The sequence below is a fragment of the Cervus elaphus genome, chromosome 7 (genome assembly GCF_910594005.1).
Source record: "Cervus elaphus chromosome 7, mCerEla1.1, whole genome shotgun sequence".
Classification (NCBI taxonomy): domain Eukaryota; kingdom Metazoa; phylum Chordata; class Mammalia; order Artiodactyla; family Cervidae; genus Cervus; species Cervus elaphus.
The window spans coordinates 23,741,618-23,759,203 of NC_057821.1; the positions used below are offsets into that span (position 1 = coordinate 23,741,618).

The 17,586-nt window shown below is 46.9% G+C and overlaps 1 protein-coding gene across 1 annotated transcript in view; it reads left to right on the forward strand.

The window, feature by feature from the left end:
- Window positions 1-7,893: 7,893 nt before the first annotated feature.
- TFAP2D (transcription factor AP-2 delta) overlaps window positions 7,894-17,586 on the forward strand; it is a 59,564-nt gene continuing 49,871 nt past the window's right edge. The window contains exons 1-3 of the mRNA XM_043908744.1: window positions 7,894-8,462; window positions 9,481-9,978; window positions 13,423-13,483. Coding sequence (XP_043764679.1) covers window positions 8,424-8,462; window positions 9,481-9,978; window positions 13,423-13,483 — 598 coding nt within the window. The 5' untranslated portion in view covers window positions 7,894-8,423. The remainder of the gene's footprint in view (window positions 8,463-9,480; window positions 9,979-13,422; window positions 13,484-17,586) is intronic.

The following is a 17,586-nucleotide window of genomic DNA, read 5'->3' on the forward strand; positions in this document are numbered from 1 at the left end:
AAGATTACATAATGAAGTCAAGAAAGTGTAAAGGCAAACACTAGCACAGCCAAGTTGAAGAATAAAAGGGCGATTGCACCAGAGATTAAGATAAATAAAATAATAAGGCATTGTTCCAGTACATAAGGAAGAAAAGGTCAATGGAAAAATAAACGGGACCTCTGAGAGGCTGCTGGGGTAATTGACAGAAGAAGCAGACAAAGCTCTTTTAGTTAAAAAAAAAAAGAAGAAGAAGAAGGCCTTGGTTGCCTGGATGCCTCAAAGCTCCCCAAGGCTGCTAGGAGGGAGAAGAAGCAGAGGCAGGGGCTTGGGGTCAGCAACTAGGCAGACCCACAGGGGGTGGTTAGAAGGTAGGAGGTGAGATAGGTGCTAGGGTGACCGGAACTTGAAGTACTGAAGATGGAGAAGCACACAGCCCTCCCCTCCCCAACCACATCGCTGAGAAGATGCCCAGGATATTGAGCCCAAGGTGAGACAGAAGCCTTTGGAAATTACAAGTTATTTGTTGTTGTTCTTTAGTTGCTCAGTCATGTCCGACTCTTTTGCAACCCCTGTAGCCTGCCAGGTTCCTCTGTCCATGAGGTTTTCCCAGGCAAGAACATATTCAGGAATACTGGATCCTTCTCCAGGGGATCTTCCCCGACCAGGGATTGAACTCGTGTCTCCCGCACTGGCAGGCAGATTCTTTACCACTGTGCCACCAGGGAAGCCAGAGATTAGAATGGAGGGGGATAAATGAGCAGGATCCCAGGAAGCATATGGGGACCCTGGGGCAAAAGTAGGGGGAGAGGGGGAAGAAGGGGAGGAAATAAAGAGGGGAGAGAGAGTGAATGAGAAGAAATGAAATTCAAAAATTTTTTGCAGACCAACATGCTAATTAAATCAGGAGAAAATATTTATTAGCCATAAAAGAAAGTGGGTTGGAGGAAGTGAGCTGTCCATTCCTTGGATCCTGAATGAGAGGCCCTGGACTATGTGGATGCAAGCACAGGTGTCTGAGTTCCAGCTCTGGCCCTGGCCCTGTGGCTTATTTAGTTGTGTGACTTTACTCTTTAGCAAACGATAGGATCTTGTGGCCTCTGGAGTCCCTCTCAGCTGCATTTTCTTTGGTGCCATCTGTCCAAGGGCTGCAAAAATGGACCCTGGGGAAGGGAGGATGTCCTACTAATAAAACCTCTCTTTGGGGGCCTTCTTAACAATTGCCGTCCTTCCAAATAATAATACCCAACATTTATTAAAAGCTCCCCTCGGTCCAGGCTGATCAAAAGGGACAGATAGATAATAGATTGTTTTTCCACTTCAGCCTTACAACAGACAGAGAAGTTAAGTGTTAGTAACTTATCTTCCGTTGTACAAGTGAGAAAATGAAGTAACCTGCTCAAGTAGAATCGGGGATTGAAGCTCAGATTTTGTGGTTCCAAATCCAGCGGTTCTACAGCTGCACTATTAGCCATCTGTTCCAAGGGGGCCTGGGAGGCCCGCGGTGGAGTCACAAAACCACAGCCGCCGCAGAACTGGGAAGGATGTAGAAGAGGAGCTTGGCGGGTACCCCTGGCCGCCCCTGTGGCCTGGCTCCGGGTTCGCGCCGCAGCCTCAGAGCGTCTGTGCTGGGGCCGGCCGGCCAGAACCACTGTCTCCCGGGGATAGCGCCAGAGACACATCGGCCTGGGGGCGCGGAGATGGAGGGCAGGCTCAGGAAGCCCCCCACACCAGTAAAGGGAGGGGCCAGATCTGGGAACCTGGATTTGCAACCAAGAGTGTCAAGATGACCCTCCCTTACTACTACAGAAAAAAACCTGGATCGGGGGCCTCGATGTGGGTACTTCGTGTGGGTGCGTTCTGTTAGGCATCTAGAAAGGAATGCAGACTTGGCATAAAAGGAGGAAATTAAAACCTGGTAAAAGTTGAGATGCAGTAGAAGCCAGAAGATGTAGTGGGGAGGAGGACGAGGGAGGGAGATCTGGATTTGAACCCGAAAGTCACTGAGTTCAAAGCTCCTGTGACCCGGCGATCACTCAAATCTCTTTGAACCTCACTTTCAGCGCTTGCCCAGCTGCTGGGCGAGGGAGAGTCTTGAGCCGCCGAGCGCTCAGGGTCCTCGCTGGCGCTCACACCTGTTTCACACAGAGAGTAACACACCGTACCTACCTCATGATGCTTGACTCATACGGATGCTGGAAGGATGTGTACGGTGACAAGGCTCCTGAGGAGCTCGGAACCGAGCTCACACGTAGAAGTGCTCGGTGGTAGTGTTGCTGTGACTTAATTGCTATTCTTGGCTCTATCAAAAGAAAGTAACGGGGAGAGAGTGTGCTCTCGGGAATCAGAGCAGTCAACACTTGTAAAAGTGCTTTAGTAAACGAGGGCTCAGGATACGGGAACGCCGGCCGGCGGACTTTCCCAAACCCCTAACGCGCTCCAAGGTTAGACCAACGGAGGGAGGAGCGAGCGACGCAGCGCGGTCGTTGGCAAACTCACGCGTTTCTTAGCTAAAAGAGGCACGTTTCCCTTGGGAGAGTAAGGCCTCAGCTTCCTGCCCAAGGAGAGCGCAGCCAGCCGGGAGACCTCCGGGCGCCGCGCCCTCCGGGGCTCGCCCGGCTGCCTGGGGTGAGCGCCCCCAGACCGCGCGGGGCTGGCGAGGCGGGCGCTGCGGCTGCGCCGCGGGGAGAGGGTGGGCGCCCCGCCCCGGCCCAACTCAGCAGCTGCTGCCGCGGGGCGACGAGTCCGCCCTCTCGGATGAGGGCCTCCGCTCCAAGTTGCACGGTTATCAAAGGGAAGACTTCAGACGAGAGCGTGCTGCCGCTTAATTTTCGACTAATACGTTCGCGGGGCTTTTTAATTGCTTGCAAATACATTTTCTCTGCGCGATTACGGAATCCACGTTGCCTGTGGGCTGCAAGGCTAAGGCGGAATACAGATCCGCGTTAGGCTTTTGACAAACAGCCCAGAGGGCGGGGCGGTAGGGTCCTGCCTGAAGGTTTTATCGGGAGAAAAAAAAAAAAATGTTTACAAAAAGGAAAGAAAGAAAAAGAAAACGGAGTTTGTTTGTTTGTTTGTTTGTTTTTTAAATCAATGACATCCCTTAAACTGGAATGACTGGCGAGTCTATCAGAAATGTTACTTTCTTCTAAATACCCCACAGTTTTTTTTTAAAATAATCTGCCATTTCTCAAAAAATAAAAATAATCTGCCATTTCTCATTTGCAATTAAGGTAACGTTTTTTCTAAAAGTGGCCCTTCTCTTGAGAATGGATGAATGGGGGTGGGGGTAGGGAATACCAAGAGGAAAAGAGTTCGCCAATCTTCACTGGAAAGGCAAAGGGAGGGACCCTTAGAAAGACGCCCAGACTCGGCACCAGCTTAGGCAAACAGAAGTAAGAAAGGCAAGTTATTCATTTTTCTCCAGGGGTGGGCGGAGGGGAATCTGACCCCGAGCGCCTTACCTACTCACGTTGCCATGACTTTTCTCCTCTAATATCCCAGTCCTTGTAACTGGGTCAAGTTTTAGATTCCTGGCTCCCGCCCGGAATTTTCCTGATATTTGGAGCACTCTTCTCTCCCTAGCTTGTCTAATCAGGAAAACTGAATGAACCAAGGATTATGATACTGTCTGGTGGACCCAGCTTGTCTCCCTTTCCACAACCTTACTCCCCCACCCACCCACTACGGAGATGCCAGGAGAATCCCACCAGAGTAGGTCCTTGGATAAGAAGATGCTTCCAGGTCATTACAATCCTGAGGGACTGTGAAACCGGGACCCCTGTGTGGTTGGCTCTCGGAGACCCTAGGCTGATGTCTTAGAGGACTATCCAGCTCAGAGTGCTCAGAAGATGAGAGATTCACAGAGTGAGGGCAGATAGAACCAAAACACCACCCACATAAGACACCACTAAGATAGGACACTGTTTTTTGTTGGTTTTAAAAATCTCTAAAGGCACCTCTTCTCCTTCTGTGCATCTGAAATAAGAAGTGAAAGGAAAGGGGCTTGAAGGCTTGAAAGGGTCAGGAGAGGTACTGATGAACACATTTACACCTCCTGGCCATTCTGTGGAGAGAACATATTGGATTGTCAGTGTTCTGCTGTCTTCCTGTACAAGTATCATTCTGAAGCCAGGGTCTTTGTGATTGTAAAAATTGTCTCCTATTCTGCCAACTCATGTCTGGGTTATGGAACCACATTCCCCCACTGGGAACAGATCACACTAAATTTCATTATTAGAGAATGTACACAATGCTGTCTTAAAGCTTGATGAATTCAATCTCTACCTTCCTCTAAGGAGGAAGGAAGAAAGAAAAGAAATGAGGAAAAACGGAGAGAGGAAAGAAGAAATCTTGGCTGGTGTATGTGAATATCCAAGGAAGGGTTTTTTTGGTTGAAAAATGCCCATGTAATTACAGTCCTTAACTACTCTACTTCACTTAGCATTATGCAAACAATTTTGTAGGGTAAGTCCATTCAAGCAACAGGGGGAAAAAGTCCATTTGGAGGAGCAAAAGGAATCCCCCTAGGAAGAAGCAGGAGGAGGATGAGGAGAAATATATTTTAATAAAACTGGGGATAGGCCCTTGCTTGTTGCTAATTGTCTACAAAACTCAAATGCACAGTAAGTGGCAGAACTTTTCCATGGAGATGCTTGGGATTGGATGAAAACTGAGGTGACCCATATGCTACCAGTCTAGAAGATACCCCGGAGAAGAGCATGGCAACCATTCCAGTACTCTTGCCTGGAGAATTCCATGGACAGAGGAGCCTGGTGGGCTACAGTCCATGGGGTCGCAAAGAATCAAACTCGACTGAAGCGACTTAGCATGCATGCTCTCAGAAGCCCACGACAGGTCCTGAGCTTCCTGCATCAGACTCTGAACTATGGGAAACCGTACAGAAACTCTCTTCTCCAGCTCTGGAGCCCAACCAAAACAGTTAGGATAGATAGAAAGATTTCCCTGCAGATCTGTAAAGCGACTGCGGTGGAACAATCCCTCCTGGAGTGTGGAGCATGGAATCAGAAGGCAGAACAGAAGCGCTGGGTGCTAAGAGAAACCCTCTCCAGCTTCTAGGGTTCCAGGCTGGTGCTCTGTGCTTTTATGAGCCATCTCGAGTGGGCGGGAGCCAGCCGAGCCTCGGGGCTCAGGCTGGGATGCTCACTATCGGTTTCCTGAGGGAGGGAGCCCCAGGCGATTGTCACTGTGTCTCCAACTCGCTGTGGCCAGTTAATTCAATTACGCCGCCCGCTGGAGAATGTGTGGCCAATCGCTCTCCCGGAAAGGACCCAAGCAGAGAAAAAGGAATGAGCTTTGCTGAAAAGCCCAGCCTTTGGGTCAAGCAGGATGGCATTTATTAATTGCTTAAGACTATTAATTGGATGGGAAGGGATGATGGGGGAGGGCCTGTCTGACAGAAACAAATCCTGTGTGCACATATCACACACAGACACACACACACACACACACAGACACACACACACACACACACAGACACCCAGCGCAGCACACACCTGCCTCGATGAGTTTCTTTAGAAAAGGGGCGCGTCGAGCAACCCCGGAGCAGATGGAAGGGAGTTGCTGACCAGTATGTGCATATGGCACACACGATTCCCCCAACTTCTCTTTCAGGGACAAACAGCTTTTTTTTTTTTTTAAGTTGGGATGAAGCGAGAGGAAGCAGTTGGCCAAATGGGGTTTCCCTACAGTTTTCAGACGCTGGTGTGGGAAGCTGGGGCAGTAGGGTGAGAGGAGCACTTTCCAAAGAACACGTGGGCCCTGGCAAAGTAGACTCCTAAGCAAAAAGGAAGCACTTTACCCTCCACACTTCATCTCCTTTAAATACCAGTTATTATTATTATTTTTTTTATCCTCACCCTTCATGATCTTTAGTTTCCTCTAATATCATGGTGAGGGCGGCGTTGGGGTTTGTCGTGGGGAGGTCAAGAAGCACAGTAAATGAAGCCCTGGGCATCTTTTGTCTGGGTACCTAGAAGTCACTCAGGAGAACAGAGAGGGGTTAGGGAGTGGAAGGGAGAGGTACATTCACCAGGGCTTCGGTGATGTCCAGAAGGATTCAGATGGCCGAGACAATTAGAGGTCATTCTGTGGATGTACTCATCTCGAGGCCAAAGCTCATCACCAGGAGGATTAGAAGTGCAAGGGCTGCCTGTGAATCTTTGCCTCGACCGGGACAAACGCAGGGCCAAACAGGCTGGGCCAGCAGGCGGCCAAGATGTCTTGAGCCTCCTGGTCATTCCTGAGGGACAGGGTTTTGCATCTGCTGCCTGGACCTAAGCCGGGGGAAAGAAGGTCCCTTCACCTTCAATGAAGATGTATCTGACAGTAGGGGACCTGGGGGAGGGATTTGCAGCTTGTCTGAGAAGGGGCCGTCCTTCTCAGCTGGGACTTACTGGGAAACCAACAACAGCCACCCAGGGAAAGAAGGGGTGTCTGGCCATTCCCCTGATAAGCTGCAGGCCCTACACATTCTTCTTCTGCTGGGGATGTATTATAGGGGTGGAGGTCCCTGCGGTAAGGTTGTGGGAGCAGGCTCCCACGGACACTTGTTTTGTCTGTGGGCTGAATATAGAGGCCTTTCTAGGTGCTGCCAAACAAAAGGTTTCACTGCAAGCATTTTTGGAAGTCATCTTCTCAGTGGCAATGGCCCTTATCTTACCCCTCCTACTTAAAGATCAAGTTGATCATTCTTGCTTTTCATCTTCATTGGGCTGGTTTCATTAAACCAAAATATGGAACTTCAAGAAGTTGGGAGGGGGGCATGTGCACACCTTGAAAAGGGGAGCAAGTGTTGGCAGCTGACCCTTGCTCAGGACTGAAGCATCACGGATCTCCATTTCAGACAGTGCATTTCAATTCTTGTCATGTGCCTTTGTCCATTTATATAAAGTGAAGAGCGCTGAGTGACAGCCCCAGTTAGCCTGCATGAGCAGATCCTAATAAACCCTCCCAAACCCCGATCTAAAAAAAAAAAAAAAAAAAAAAAGCCACATGCCTGTTTGCCTGCGGCTTATTATTAAGACACCTTCTTAGCTTAAACACTTAAAAGCTAACCAAATGAAATGGCAATTAAGACCAAATTACCCCTTCTATCTCTGCGATGAGTCTGTGGGGCCAGCCAGTTCTTAGGAGATAGGCAGAGTTGGCTAGCGGATCAGCAGAGCCTCAGTATCGCGGGCCTGTAGCCACGGCTACCCGCTCCAGGCACTAGAGCACTTAGTGTTGGAAGCTGAATTTTGAATGAAGTAAACCTCAAATACTGTTTGGAAGTTGAGAAAGACACCAAACAGGCAAAGCTAGGTGTGCACTGCCTCCTTCCTGTCCTCTCTTTGTAAAATATTGCTTTCAAACATATAAGGGTTATTTAGGGGGTAATGATGTTCAAATAGCTTGTGTCAGTGCTAAATGATCCACACCCCACCCCCTATTCAACAGTCTTTCTGAAAAAGAAGGAAAATACAAGGAGGGGGAAACGGGTTGGGTTGAGGAGTGGAAGACCACGTTTCACCTAAATGTAGAATCTTGTCACCAGTCTTTATTCTCTTATATTTTTCTTAAATATATTGCCAGTTACACTGTTTCCTTATGATGGAAACTGGGGACTGCCCATCATGGTTATTTGTTTTAAAGCTGCTGAAAGTGTAAGCCACTGCCAGGTGTTGCCTTTCAAAAAAGGGAAAAGAACCCAAATTCATGTAAATATGGACAGAGGAGTATTGTTCCCACTTGGGCAAAGGCAGATCCCCCAATCTGGGTGAAATTGATTTGGGTGCTCGTTGGAAAAAGGCAGCTTTCAGCATCCAGGGAGTGGAACCAATAGGAGTGAACACTTACTTGGAAAAGGAAGCTTTAATTAATATATATTTCTATCTCTAATATACACACAGCGGGGCTAGATCTTTATCTTCACAATAAAATGTGTGCAAATGCTCTCTGCAGAGATGAGTCCCCACCTCAGTTGGTATAGAAAAGCATGATAAAGGTTGGAAAAAATGGATAAAAATGTTGAAAGAACCTCCAGTTCCTTATTAGGCGAAGATACAATATTTATTCCTTGTCTCCTGGGATAAATCTCTTCTGCCTATTGTCCTCCCAGTTCTCAGTGCTGATGCTTAATTTTCAAAACTTCTATATTACCAAGGGACCTACGACATCAGCCAAAGAAATACTCAGCAAGTACAAAATCTGTTCCAGGGAGCTGCTTTTGTGCAGAGGGAAAATTTTGTTCCTACAGGTTTTTAAGTGGGTACGAGGCAAGGAGCTATCTGATCCGGGCAAAGCCATTACAATTTAGATCTCTATCTATAGAACATTTTTTTTTTCCTTAAAAAAAATTTGGAAAATACAAGAAGTTTGGATTTTTTTCCCGATTCTTTTTTTGGAGGGGGAAATTGCATCGTAAGCTTTCGGAGAAACCCAACATGTCAACTACCTTTCCGGGACTAGTCCACGATGCCGAGGTATTATTACTTTTTTTTTTTTTTTTTGAGCGCGCGTGTGTGTGGCGGCGGGTGGCGGCGGCGGCGGCGGTGGCAGCTTTCCCTGTCTCTAATCTATATTGGACCGTTACGTTTAATTATAATCTGGCTTTCGGGGGGAAGTTAAGGAAGGAAAGGGAGGAAAGTTCGTTATGACATCTGTCGCCAGGAAGGGCAACTCTCTGCCACGTTAAGAAACATTTGCCATAATGAGGGGGAAAAACATAATCCTAATAATAAAGAAAGGGAGGAGGGCTGAGGAGAAAGAGATAGAGATGGAGAAAAGATACTCAGAAAGGCAAAGTAAAGAGATTGATGTGGGGGGGGGGGTAGGTGGACAAGGGGGGGGGGGAACACGCACCCCGTTTGGAATGGGCTTATTCTAGGAAAGTAAAGCAGAACAGGGGGTGGGGGGCGTCGGATTCCCTGCCCCAAATGGTTAAGAAATGAGCAAGTTGGACGATTTGCACAGACTGGATTTCAAAAAAAAAAAATACATAGATAATGATTTTGAGAAGCTCTGGCAGACCATCCCGGCGGGGACCGCCCAGGCATCTCGCTGTTGGGAGCGGGTTGGAGTGGCTCCCGGGCGCCTGTGGACTCTTGGTTCTGCTCCGGGCAGCCCCGGAGTCAATGGCAAACCCTGGCTCCCGGAGCCCAGCTCCCCGCGCAAGTTGGGCAGGGGCTGCGTGTGTGTGCGCGCGTGTGTGTGCGCGCGTGTGTATGTGTGTGTGTCACCCGCACCTATATAGGGTGGGGGATTTTTTTTTTTTTCCGCGCTCTCGACTGTGAGGACGAGGCCGCCCACCCCCAGTCCGCCTGCTCGCAGCCGCTCCCTGGCAAAGGCGCCGAGCCCGGCTGCGGCTCGGCCCGAGCCCTGCGCGCTCGCGCCGCTTGGAGAGCCAGAGAAAGCTCCCGGGCTCCGGGAGAGCTGCGCCTCGGTTGCAAAATGACAAACCTCAAGTTTTTCTGCTCTCCCCTTTCCCCCTCTTCCTTCCAGATACGTCACGACGGATCAAACAGCTACCGTTTGATGCAGCTTGGCTGTCTGGAGTCCGTAGCCAATTCCACTGTCGCCTATTCCTCCTCCTCCCCTCTAACTTACTCCACCACCGGCACCGAGTTTGCGTCCCCCTACTTCTCCACTAACCACCAGTACACCCCGCTCCACCACCAGTCTTTCCATTACGAGTTTCAGCACAGCCACCCGGCCGTCACCCCCGACGCCTACTCTCTGAACTCGCTTCACCACTCGCAGCAGTACTACCAGCAGATCCACCACGGGGAGCCCACCGACTTTATTAACCTGCACAATGCGCGGGCGCTCAAGTCGTCCTGCCTGGACGAGCAGAGGCGGGAGCTGGGCTGCCTCGATGCCTACCGCCGTCACGACCTGTCCCTCATGAGCCATGGCTCTCAGTACGGAATGCACCCAGATCAAAGACTCCTGCCCGGGCCCAGCCTGGGGCTGGCCGCCGCGGGAGCCGACGACTTGCAGGTAAATAAGCATGCGGCGAATTTGTCTGCGCCCTCCCCTCCTCGCCCTCCCCCTCCCGCACCGTTAATACTCCGGCAGTAAGCCGTCTCCTCTCTCTCCCTCTCTCTCTCTCTCTCCCTCTCTCTCTCTCTCCCTCTCTCTCTCTCACACACACACCACTTATGGAAAGTTATCAAAACAATTAGAGGAGGCGTGTGCCATTCTGTCCCTCTCATTGGAGCAGGCATTTCACCTGGACGCTCGGGAGTCCGGCTAGCTGCGGGGCCCCTACTTCCAGTCGGTCTGCACCGAGGTCTCTGTGAATCCGCATTTCTGTCCCCGAGGGGATGGGGTGGGGGAGATCCAGGAGGCTGGGGTTGAGCCAACTGGACTCAGAGTAAGACCCGATAAGTTGATGACCAATCGCACCCTCAGTCTCGGCGCTTTGCTCGGTCTACCGGCGTATTTCAGGCATTTGTCCCAGACTGAGCTTGTGGGGCGCTTACTATGAACTAGGGGGGCTGGTTTGCTCCAAAACTTTGCGGGGCGGGGAAGCCCTTAGCTCCAGCGAAAGTTTCACCAGTATTCTAGATTGTTGTGAAAAGTGAAGGATCCCAAATGAAATCCTCAGAAACGAACCCCAGTAAAAGCCTCTGCACGTGCGTCTGACCCGGGTGCGGGCTTGAACCTAATTCTCGCTGCCTGAGGAGTGCCCGCTCTCGTCACCCGCCGGACGATTCACAAGTTTATTATTATTATTTTTTTCCTCCTGTCTCTCCAAGCCATTAACTTTTAAATAAGATGCAACTCCTTAAAGAGAAGGAAATGAAATAAGGAAAGGGGGGGGGGGGGGGAAATGAATAAGAAGGTAGAAAGAAAGGAGAAAAGGTAGGGAGGGAAAGAGGGAAAAAAGAAAGAGGAAGGAAGGAAGGAATTCAGATACAGTGAAGGCCATGACTCAATCAGATGATGTACTTTCTCTATGTATTTTTGCACATTGTTTGCCAACAATAGAATTTATAATTATGTAGATACACTGTCACAGCCATATTTCCAAGTCTACACATGTCCCAAACAGACCCAGAAGACACATATTTGTAACTTCTTTTGGCCGAAATTACAGCTTTGCCTGTGAGTCTGCACAAAGCTGGCTACTTTCTCTAAGGTCCCCGAAGTGAAAAGGGAGATCCTGGGAGAGCCCGATTTGGAGACAGAAGCGATCCCTCGTTGCGCACAGAAAATCTTTTCCCCTCACTTACCTCTGAGCAAGGGATTATTTTAAAATTAAAGTGAAAGCCCTTACAGTCCCAACAAAGAGCCCAAGCCACGAGATCGGTGCACAAGAAAAAAGATTTAGCTCCATAAACCTTGACTTTCTACATTTACATTCACGAAATAATTTTATACGCTCAGGGCATTTTTACATTTTTCACAAGGATCTCCTTATGTCTCAAGAGGAAAAAAATCTGCCATTCAATGCTTAGCTCAACTAAAACCTATTTATTTCTTTTAATAGCCGCGTCTGCTGCTGATTTTTTTGTATCTGTACAAATTTTTTTTCTGTGCTAGGCACAAAGCCGGGCATTTTTCAAAAGAGGGGATTAGAACATTTGCAAGCACCAGACAAAGAGCGAATCCCGTGCAAAAGAACACCGTAGTTTATCCAATTTTCGACTTAGTGCCATTCAACTGGTCATTTATGCAATGTCATCCGACCAAACAACATGTTTTACTTATGAGGGGGGAAAGTTTGTTAAGTGAAGAAACCAAGATTCGTTTCTTCTAAGAAAATAAACATCTTAACGGTGCGCCAGAGCCTAGGAGGAAAAGCGGTTTCGTCCCTTGGAGAGCCTCTACCGTCTCCATTTCAGATATTTTGAAACCTTTATTTTCATCCTGTTTTGTTTTGTTTTGTTTTTTCATTCTTAACCTCCTTTTTCCCATTTATTGCTCACACTGAGGGAAAATTCATACTGAGAGAAACACACCAAGATACTAGCAGAAATGGAGAACAGAGGTATATGATATATTTATGTATCTATGTCTATAGAATTGTGTATATACATTTTTTACATAGATAGGGATATATGGAGAAAGTTGTAATTCTGGCAAGTTATTTTCTTCCACTCCTCCTGGACTTAGTTGTCAAAATGAAAAAGCAAAACAGTCATAGCTACTTTTAAAAAGAGAAATGGGGAGGGGATGTGTGGGAGAAACCTGTCTCTCTCCTTTTATTTCTTCCTTTTTAAAACATTCATCAGCATATGCCTCATTTCAAATGCAACAAATGTAAATATACTTTTCCCTGCACAGAATTTTAAGTGAAAGTCCAATGGTTTGGAGGGCGGTCTAAGTCTGCCTAACAGATGCAAACAGTCTTGTGGCTTCAGTTCCATCTTTGAGTCCCCTAAAAAGATTTGCTATGGCCAACAAAGGAAACTGTCACACCTTTTCCCATCACCGCTTTAATTTATGCTCAGTCTCTAAGTTTTTTTTTTCATATTGATTTGATAATCACTTTAAGGCAGAACAGTTAAAATAAGAAAGAGCTCGTGAGTAAGTTGAAAAGGGGGGTCTTACAGGCCTGCCTCAATATGGTGAAAATGGGGAAGCAAAAGGGAGCCAGGGCTGTAAAGGTTGTTTTGTAAAGTGGGTTTTTATTATGCACCGACTCTCTCCGCATTTACTTAACTCTTCACGGGCTGTTGGGTAGGTTAACACCCTTCAAGGCCTCTTTCAAGTCCAATACCTCGTTTGTTTGTAAAGGAAAATGAGCCTTTAACACATTTCGACTCAGAAAAAAAAAAAAAGACAGAGAGACAGAAATTTTTATTTTTCTTAATCAAAAATCAGCAGGCCTTTTCCTTCTTCCCAGTTCAAATGATTCCTCAATCCACTAGGAGCCTGAAGATATACAGTGAGTGATGCTGAAGGTGTTCCCTCTATAAGACACATTTTGGGTAGCATGATAGGATGTTCCTACATTTGGGGTAAAACAGTACCTTCATAAAATACCTTGAATCCTGCACTTGAAATAGCTCCTCTGAGCTCCCAAGAAACCTGCAGTGCCAGGCTTGACACTTCCAGTGTAATTTGCTCCACGCGGAAAGTGCTGTGGAAACTGTCTATATATATGCTATGTGCCTTGATGGAGACTTAAAGGGCTTCTCATTCTCTTATGCCAAGATAAAAGGCACTCAGGTGCTTTGAAGTGTAATATTGTATGGGGCTGTAAAATGCATACCTTAAGATTTATACAACTTTTAGATTGTGGTTTTTCTGGCAATTTTTTTCCCCTTACAATAGTGTGTGCTGCCAAAGTTGCTTCAGCTCAATGGTTGCTTTTAAGTGTCTACTATGGGGTAATGAGGATATGGGGTTCAGAGTTGGGGCAGATTGAAAGACTTAACTCATGTATCTGTTAGTATCCATATGAGTGATTGTATTTCTTTTTCTTTCATTAAGGGCTCTGTGGAAGCCCAATGTGGGCTTGTTCTCAATGGCCAAGGTGGAGTGATAAGAAGAGGTAAGTAACAACATAATGAAACTAAACATTCTTCTCTCATTTATTATTTTGTTTTGAAAGTCCAGCAGTGCTTTTAAACATCAGATCCCCACCTGATGATAAAGAAAACAATGACTCTTGGTCAGTTACGCCTGTCCCACACAGGCATACCCAGATTAAAAAGCTACCCTTACTCCACTGAGGAGTGGAGTGTCTGTGCCCAAAAGAGAGTGATAGATTTGCTCTTCCTCAGTCCACAGTGACAGAATCAAAGTTAGAGGCAAAAGAGAAAAGAAAAAAGAAGAAAAAAAATCTTTCTCACATACCCTTCCCCCATCACCACATCCTCGAGCAGAATTTCTGGTCTCTTTTAGCCCTAAATGTGCCAGCCACAGCCTGGGTGTTTGAGGTGTTGGTGTTAGCTTGAGGCTTTGAAGGATTCTGTGAAAGGCTAAATTCATTGGGCTTCAGGGAAAGCTAATGAAACACCAATATTGTAGCTGCCCTTATTTTTCTAAATGTCCAGAACATTTCTTTCTTTAAGGGAGGGTGAGAAGAGGAGGTGGTGTTAACGGTACCAGATAAAGCTTTCTTGTTCCCATCTGTTGAGGAAAACATCTGAACCCAGAGTTACCCATGGAACTGGAAGGTGGGGGGAAGGCAAGAATGGAGAGCTGTTGATTTCAGCCCAGACACTGAAGAGGGCTGCATCTCAAATGTTCCATTTTGACAAAAGGTTTTGAACTATGACATTTTATGAGCCTCAAGGCAATGCCAATTTCACTGGCTTCCTCACTTCACTGTACTCAGAGCTTCTGAAGCTTATTTTCCTAGCAAGCTGAGTAACCCGAGGAGCACACAACGCAAGGGGGACCAGCTGTTATCCCAACTTCATACGAATTAATAAGACATGGCCTATTCACCAGGACTAATTCCAGCTCCAGGGCCACAGTTGTCTCTAGTAACTGAACCACTAAAAACGGAGTCACTCCTGGTGGCACCAAATAAATGTTCTTCAGTCCCTCTCCATCCCTTTCAAAGCTTGTTGAAAGACTCCAGAGCTTTTCCAAAGAAAGGATTGCATGGATAGGAAGCAGTGGCTTCTTTCATGTTTAAACTGCAGGTTTTACAACCCAGCGTCCAACGTGAAAATCCATTTAAATTAAGGTGGGAAGAAAACAGAATGTTTTCCTTTGAGAAACTATTGTCAGAGTGGATATTTGGGATTTCCATTACATGGAAAATGGCTATTTAAACCTGTTGTTTCACCCTATGGAGATTTGAATGTTTTTTTTTTTTTTTTCTCCCCCCACTGCTAGTGTTGTTCCAGGAAGACTTTAAAAATGAGCCAGATTTAAGCTTTCAGCCAGGCCAATACTCAGCCATATTGAAAAGACATGAAATAGGCCTAGACTAGTGAAAATTGAAATAAAATATACATATTGTTGGAGCGAGGGGGTTAAAACACACGTGAAAGGGGGACCAGGTGACAAGTGTGTTGAGGCGACCACGCTAAAGGTGACGCCAAGCAGTCAGGACTCACGGAGATGTCGGTGGTGCTGAAGGACAGCGCCACTAATTAGCGCCCGGAGCCGGCTCCTCGCAGAGCCCGACTCGCGCGGCTGCGTTTCTGCGTTCAGTTCCGCGCTTGCTCCAAGATCACCTTTTCAAATGCTTGGAAATTGCATCAGATCATACAATAGCTGACAGGGGGTTAGAATTATTTGAGACCCAGGCGGGGAGTTGGAAACGCTGCACAGGCTGCTGCGCAATGAGTTGAATTTTTGAAGAGATTTACGGAATAGACTTAACCAGCTATCCAAGAAAGGCCAACGCTCTCCAGTCACCGCAAGATGGGAACTGCGTTCCTATCCTCTCAGAGCCACGGAAATGGTTTTCCTTAGGTGATGTTTGATTGCTCTTGTAGAATTCGGTGTCATTCACCTAAAAATCACAGCTGAATGTATTTTAAATCTAATATTTATCTTTTAGAAGAACAGCAGGGCTCCAAGCAAAAATGGGAGGTAACTTGGGGGTTTACATCTCTATTGTCTGACTAAGCCTGATCCATCCCCCTCCATGCGAAGGAATTCAGAATTTAGCTGTTGAGTTTATTCCATTTCCACGTGTCTTAGAAAAAGACCAATTAACTTAGTTGTGCCTCAGAGACCAGGGAGTGTCTGTGTGTGTCTGTTTACTCTGAAACGATCAATGTTCATGACAATTTACAAATGGAAAGCAAGGAAGTCTTGCATTAAAAGGCGGTGTTTATCCTGCCTCCGTCCCAGGTCCTTCATCTTAGGACTCGTTTTTCAACAACAGCTAAGGAAGTTTCTTGTTTCTATTGTCATGGCAGCAGACAGCATTCTAATATCCGTAGCTCAGGTCACCTTTGTTCATCAAGAATTGGGAGGACTTTAACTCAAGCGCTCTGCTATAAGAGCACACAGTGCAATATAGCTCAGATGGAAAAGTCTGTTTCTCTTCTAATTCATGCTTTGCAGGTGACTCACCATATGAAACATGATTTGAAAACACAACTTTTTGCCATTGTTTCTCTCCTGCTGAGCTCTTGGATACACTTAAATTTCTAATGATTTCTAGAATTTGCAATGGGAGAAAAAAAAAAATAGAGATTCTCTTTTACTTCTCAAGATCCCCGGATGCTCTTCTAGAAAAAAAGATCCCTTAATGCCCTACACAGATTCACCAGGGAGAGGCTGTCCTGTTTACAGTGCTGAGTGTGTGCGTTTGTTGGGGGTAGGGGGGCAGTGATGTCTCGGTTCTTTAAATTTAGCCACTTCTGTTTGCAAAGAACAAAATACCATTTCCCTGACTCACTTTGGTAAGTAGCAGTTACATTGTTTTTGCCTATAATGAAGCCCTATAGCCAAAGAAAGCAGAAGAGGGGCAGCGGCGAGGTAATTACCACCTAGATAAAATATTTGCCACCGCCTCGGAGGTGCAGCTCCCCGCGCGCTCACTCTCGGTTAATGGTGTGCACGATTTTGCCCGCAGCTCCACCACTCCAACCATCAGAACCAATAATCTTTACTTTACCCCGTGCTCGCGTATCGATAGCTTCTCTCGCCTCCGGCATCGGCTTTGATATGTTAATATTTCTGAGTAGCAAATTCTGCAGAGATCATATTAATGTTGTACGAACAGAGTGGAGCTTTGCCTTCGTTGAATATTCAGATAGTGGGTTTCAAAAGGCATCTCTTGAAGAAATGAGGCTTCTATTTACAGGAGTCGTCTGTGTTTTTAATCATTAAAAAAAAGAAAGAAAGAAAGGAAAACCCACTCTTCTTTTCCCCATGAATCTTCTGAGGCTCCCTCATGGCCCCCTCCCCTTTGTCAGATGCTGGTCCCTTTCATTTCTTGCTCTGAGAATTTAACAGAAGGAGAACAATGTTGATGACGACGATGATGATGATGAAGCTAATAATGAGTGGGTCTAGATTGAAATCGCAGGGGTAGGGGTTCAATTGGGTAGGAGCTCCTGGCTTTCAGAAGAGAAAGGAGATTAGAAGAGAAGACATAGCTTTTCCATATTTGGGTGGAAAAGTGACATTTTGGCCCTGGTCTTTTTTCTGTGTGAAATCGGGATGGCAAACTCAAAAAAAAAAAAAAAAAAAGGAAGAAAGAAAAAAATGAAAAAAGTGAAGAGGGGAAGCGCCCTTGTTTCGCTTTGTGATCACTCTGCCTTGCAGCCCCAGGCTAATTTCAGAAGCTTAAATACCGCCATAGCCTCTGGGCCACGCGGAGAGGGAGCGGACCCGGCCACGGGCAGGCAGGAGCGCTTACCGGATTGCCCGTGGCTACACAAAATACAAACTACTTTGAATCAAAACATTTTTGGGGAATTAATATGATCTGAACTCTGCACGTTTTAAGAGAGTTGGAGTTTGTCAGATCGCTTGGAGGTGACTGGCACGCCAGCGGAGGCATTTACGCTGCGGTACAAACATTGTCAGATCTGATTTAATTTTTAAAAAAAAGCTTCCGTGAAATGGAGCTTAGCATCAGTCGCCCAGTCAGCCAATAACAGTGGATGGGCCTGACCGCTCTTCCTGTCTGCAGCCTTCATGGCTGCCCACAGGCGGCTTGGGCAGGAAGATGAA